General features: G+C 43.2%; 1 protein-coding gene across 2 annotated transcripts in view; it reads right to left on the reverse strand.

The window, feature by feature from the left end:
• The window catches only part of Smr (nuclear receptor corepressor smrter), a 155,706-nt gene that overhangs the window by 97,804 nt on the left and 51,902 nt on the right, over positions 1-6,000 (reverse strand). For both annotated transcript variants that reach the window (XM_071680803.1, XM_071680801.1), the window contains exons 3-4: positions 4,999-5,212; positions 497-558 (exon numbers count right to left, since the gene is read on the reverse strand). In XM_071680803.1, the coding sequence (XP_071536904.1) occupies positions 497-558; positions 4,999-5,212 (276 nt within the window). The remainder of the gene's footprint in view (positions 1-496; positions 559-4,998; positions 5,213-6,000) is intronic.

The following is a 6,000-nucleotide window of genomic DNA, read 5'->3' on the forward strand; positions in this document are numbered from 1 at the left end:
CTCACTAACGCGGGAGACAGCGACAAAGCAAAATAAAAAAATAAATATATATATCCAGGTATATATAATGTAAATTCATATGCTACCTCTACATATACTGAATGGTAACTATAATTAAAGGAACTGCAAGCTACCTCAAAAATTTCCCAGTATTTCTAAAACCCACTTCCATATAATGCATTTTAACCCCAAAATGCCAACAAACTAACGTTTTGTGTGTACACGTATAATCAACTACCTACTGTTTAAATATCCAAGGTAAATTTCAAGCCACAGAATATAAAAATCAGAGTAACCTATGTCATCTTTAGGAGCAATACTAAATGCAAAGTCACTGAATTTTCCTGTTAAAGAAGAAAAAAAAATTGTGACCCATGTATCTAAAAAATGAGAGTAAAATTCTTACTATATATCAAAATGATTTTGAATAAAATATTTTCATCCCCCCCAAAGTCCTATGATAACAAAGGGACTTCATGTCAGTACACTGTCTTACCCATACGGTCCCATGATCGTTGGCCTTCTCGTGCCATGAGGTAACATCACAGGCCGGTCAGACTGAAAAAGACATTGCAACATATGATCAGAAGATATACTAAAAATGTTTTATTTACAGCATGAAGCTTGTATGAATCAGCTAATACCTCCAGTGATTAACTTCCATCAACACTAACTAAAACATATTAATGGGATTTAAATCAACAGATAATGCTTAAATTCACAGCACACTGTCTAATATGCAATAACTCAATCCTAAAGGTTTGTTGACATGGTAAGAATTCTTAGATTAGGTTCAGTAAGGTATGACTGGTCTCCAACCCCAAATTTTACTTACAGAAAACTTGTAACGGCTCTCCTCAATCAATCCCCCCTGGAATAACCTCATGTTTCAGCGAAAATTAAGTTAACTTCCTTTTCCTTCCTGGTGTTCCATCACAACTAGTTATATTTCCTGACAGCTTAAAATCTATCTCGTAAAGAAAATAGTAATCAGTCCGTAGTGGCACAAGTACCAAGAAGCAAAAATGAATAAAATGAATATTTGTCATAATAATAACACCTAACAAAACAGACAGCCACAACAAAACCTGAAAACAATAAATGACCCAACAGGCATAGATCTATCAACACTAATTATGCAACACAACTTATCTAATCAATATGCGCCACCTGCCAGCTTGCAACACACACACACACGACCTGTGACAACAGACTTTCCCATCTTTCACGACCAGTTCCCATTTCACTCACAAAACTGGAGTCTACCACTGCACAGCTGGCATGATCACAACCCAACAAACTACAACACAACCCACGTCTGCTCACATGTTATCACTCTCACTCAACACCACAAACTGTCAAGACTTCATGAATTATTACTATGGCTCCACACCATCTTCTGATTATTATAGATACAATATTCAACATACAATTTCTAAGGATTTAGGAACAGCCTGACCCGACGACGAGCATGAACTACTGCTTAATTAAGCAATTTAAAGTTCCTGTCATCCAGTACCACGTTGTTGTTAAAGGGGCAAACTGTGGTAGAGATTCGACCCCTGACCACTCCACCACGTAGACATTTCCAGCCCTTGTGTTACCCTTTACGTCAAAATTGTGCCATAAGATAATTATTTACCACAATACTTCTAATCTACTGAGGTAAAACAATGATATAATCAATGGCCGTGTGAGGTGCTGGCCGACCATTTGTTTATGACTTACAACACCTTCATTGTCTGAGTGTACCCAACAAGTTCATTTTCCGAGTTTATCCCTTTCTTTTTCATGACTGGTGAGCTCTACCTATCTTCCCACACTGGCAAGACATAGTCAAGCAGAAATCTTACCGACAAATGGTAAATCCTTTCAAATAACTGTGGTAGATCTTCCTGCCAGGTCACTTAACATGTCAGGCGGGACACACAGTAAACACCGTTGCATTCCTTTACCAAAGTCCAATAATATTTTCTTGAGCCTTCTAACCCCTCCCTTACTTCTCATGGTGTCTAATTAAAAGAATAATTATACTGAAATTTATCTATATCTTAAACTTGAATCATAACAATAGCTTTTAAAAAATAAACTTTACTAATTATACATAAATCTAAAAGAAAACGAAATGAAGATTCGTCCTTACCTAAGACGTTATTTCCTTTTAAATATATTGCAAGTATCAATCAAAAGTCTTTCTAAATGACAGTAGTAAGAAACAATACATTATAACAACATATTCTAACGTATAAGAAAATTTGAAGCTTCTAAATGGTCCTTTTATGTAATCTGGAGATTAATGTAATGATGTAATGTGGAGTTATGGCAATGTTATTACTGCCTGACTCCAGGACTAAATGACTGGCTACAGAGCTGTATGACTGGCTACAGAGCTGTATGACTGGCTCTGCAGATGTATGACTGGCTACAGAGCTGTATGACTGGCTCTGCAGATGTATGACTGGCTACAGAGCTGTATGACTGGCTCTGCAGATGTATCACTGGCTACAGAGCTGTATGACTGGCTCTGCAGATGTATGACTGGCTACAGAGCTGTATGACTGGCTCTGCAGATGTATCACTGGCTACAGAGCTGTATGACTGGCTCTGCAGATGTATGACTGGCTACAGAGCTGTATGACTGGCTCTGCAGATGTATGACTGGCTACAGAGCTGTATGACTGGCTCTGCAGATGTATCACTGGCTCTGCAGATGTATCACTGGCTACAGAGCTGTATGACTGGCTCTGCAGATGTATGACTGGCTACAGAGCTGTATGACTGGCTCTGCAGATGTATGACTGGCTACAGAGCTGTATGACTGGCTCTGCAGATGTATCACTGGCTACAGAGCTGTATGACTGGCTCTGCAGATGTATGACTGGCTACAGAGCTGTATGACTGGCTCTGCAGATGTATGACTGGCTACAGAGCTGTATGACTGGCTCTGCAGATGTATGACTGGTTACAGAGCTGTATGACTGGCTCTGCAGATGTATGACTGGTTACAGAGCTGTATGACTGGCTCTGCAGATGTATGACTGGCTACAGAGCTGTATGACTGGCTCTGCAGATGTATGATTGGCTCATATACTAAACGATTTACCTTGGGCTTATCTGATTGGCTTTAGGGCCAATGCGACTGGATCTGAGCACTGCATTAAAGCCACTTCATAGACTTTTAAATAAAAGTTTTTGCGTGCGCAAAAATCATATATATTATATATATATATATATATATATATATATATATATATATATATATATATATATATATATATATATATGCAAAACTGATTTTTATGATGAGAAATTATATTTTTTTTCAGACTATCATCTACTTATATAGTCTTTGGTCTTTAATATGGTAAGAAATGAGCTTTTAATACAAAGGTACAATTCTTGGGTGTGACGGTACTGCCCCTGAACGTGACGGTACTGCCCCAGAACGTGACGGTACTGCCCCTGAACGTGACGGTACTGCCCCTGAACGTGACGGTACTGCCCCAGAACGTGACGGTACTGCCCCAGAACGTGACGGTACTGCCCCAGAACGTGACGGTACTGCCCCTGAACGTGACGGTACTGCCCCAGAACGTGACGGTACTGCCCCTGAACGTGACGGTACTGCCCCAGAACGTGACGGTACTGCCCCAGAACGTGACGGTACTGCCCCTGAACGTGACGGTACTGCCCCTGAACGTGACGGTACTGCCCCTGAACGTGACGGTACTGCCCCAGAACGTGACGGTACTGCCCCAGAACGTGACGGTACTGCCCCAGAACGTGACGGTACTGCCCCAGAACGTGACGGTACTGCCCCTGAACGTGACGGTACTGCCCCAGAACGTGACGGTACTGCCCCAGAACGTGACGGTACTGCCCCAGAACGTGACGGTACTGCCCCAGAACGTGACGGTACTGCCCCTGAACGTGACGGTACTGCCCCTGAACGTGACGGTACTGCCCCTGAACGTGACGGTACTGCCCCAGAACGTGACGGTACTGCCCCAGAACGTGACGGTACTGCCCCAGAACGTGACGGTACTGCCCCTGAACGTGACGGTACTGCCCCAGAACGTGACGGTACTGCCCCTGAACGTGACGGTACTGCCCTGAACGTGACGGTACTGCCCCTGAACGTGACGGTACTGCCCCTGAACGTGACGGTACTGCCCCAGAACGTGACGGTACTGCCCCTGAACGTGACGGTACTGCCCCTGAACGTGACGGTACTGCCCCAGAACGTGACGGTACTGCCCCTGAACGTGACGGTACTGCCCCTGAACGTGACGGTACTGCCCCTGAACGTGACGGTACTGCCCCTGAACGTGACGGTACTGCCCCAGAACGTGACGGTACTGCCCCAGAACGTGACGGTACTGCCCCAGAACGTGACGGTACTGCCCCAGAACGTGACGGTACTGCCCCAGAACGTGACGGTACTGCCCCAGAACGTGACGGTACTGCCCCTGAACGTGACGGTACTGCCCCTGAACGTGACGGTACTGCCCCAGAACGTGACGGTACTGCCCCAGAACGTGACGGTACTGCCCCAGAACGTGACGGTACTGCCCCAGAACGTGACGGTACTGCCCCAGAACGTGACGGTACTGCCCCAGAACGTGACGGTACTGCCCCAGAACGTGACGGTACTGCCCCAGAACGTGACGGTACTGCCCCAGAACGTGACGGTACTGCCCCAGAACGTGAGGGTACGAAGCCTATGATGACCTGACCTTTCATCTGACCCCTAAGGGTCAGAACAAAAGCCAGGACATCATACCGAAGGATCGCACCGTCGTGCTTAAGGGGGTTAAGGTAATAATGATGGGATAACCTATGTCCACTTAACATACAAGCATAATTATGTGGCGACTGGATCACTCATAAATCACATATCGACTATCTATCGAAAATACTAGCCGACAGTGTCGTCCATATGCCAACCGAGCCCACAGCATGTCATTCCAAGCCCAAAGATACTGAGAGTTGACTTACCGGAGGTCTGCCATAATGGGAGTCCCTTGGATAGGGGAATATGGGCGGCTGCTGCATGTACCGCCCACCACCGCCACCCACAAGACCGCCCGCCATGCCGCCCCCGGCGCCCACGTGTCCGTCCCCCGCCGCTGGATACGCTGGATAACCGCCCGCTCCCGCGCGAGACGCCATGGGCGGCGAAATTGGCGTCTTGTACGGTGAGCCGTCATGCCTGCAAGAAAAACATTACTCCTTCTACAATCTGCTATCATCATAATAGGATACCAAAATATAAACAATGACACTACGCCTATAAGCAAGGTTTATCATTCATTCATGAACTAATAATGTACAGACTGCTCCAGTTTGTGTAAACATTTGTTAATATTACTTTACCAAATCTACATATCATCTTTATTCTGATTAAAAATATTCATACTCTAATTAATGACAGCTAGTTATACAATTAACCTCTACATGAACCAATGTTTCATACAAACTTGTCCAAATTATACACAGTTAATATTGGCTCAAAATGTATTATGGGAAAATAAAAGGCAAAAATTATATTTAGTTATTTTCTATGCAATAACTGACACCACTTGCTCTTTTCCGCAAGCACTGATTCAGTATATGAATATGAATGAAAAAATTGCTGTTAAAAGCATATTTTGAGGCGCTAATCACTATGTACAAGTTGATAGCATGTATTGCACAATGGTTGAAAACACTCATTAAACATAATGTAACAAACAAAATCCAACAAATGTAATAAAAAATAATGTATTACATACAAATACGATTGAAAAACAACGAAATAAGCAGAGCAACTTGACTATAAAGTGCTGGTGCAAAAACAAAACAAAAAAATATGGCTTGAAATACAAAAAAAATATATATATATATGGCTTGAAATATGAAAAATAATGTAGTCGCTCGAAATGAATAAGTAAACGTTAAAAAAATAGTTCAAAACACACATTATACACGTCTTAATTCAGAACAATGTAATAAACATAC

Source organism: Panulirus ornatus, chromosome 32 (assembly GCF_036320965.1).
Source record: "Panulirus ornatus isolate Po-2019 chromosome 32, ASM3632096v1, whole genome shotgun sequence".
NCBI lineage: Eukaryota > Metazoa > Arthropoda > Malacostraca > Decapoda > Palinuridae > Panulirus > Panulirus ornatus.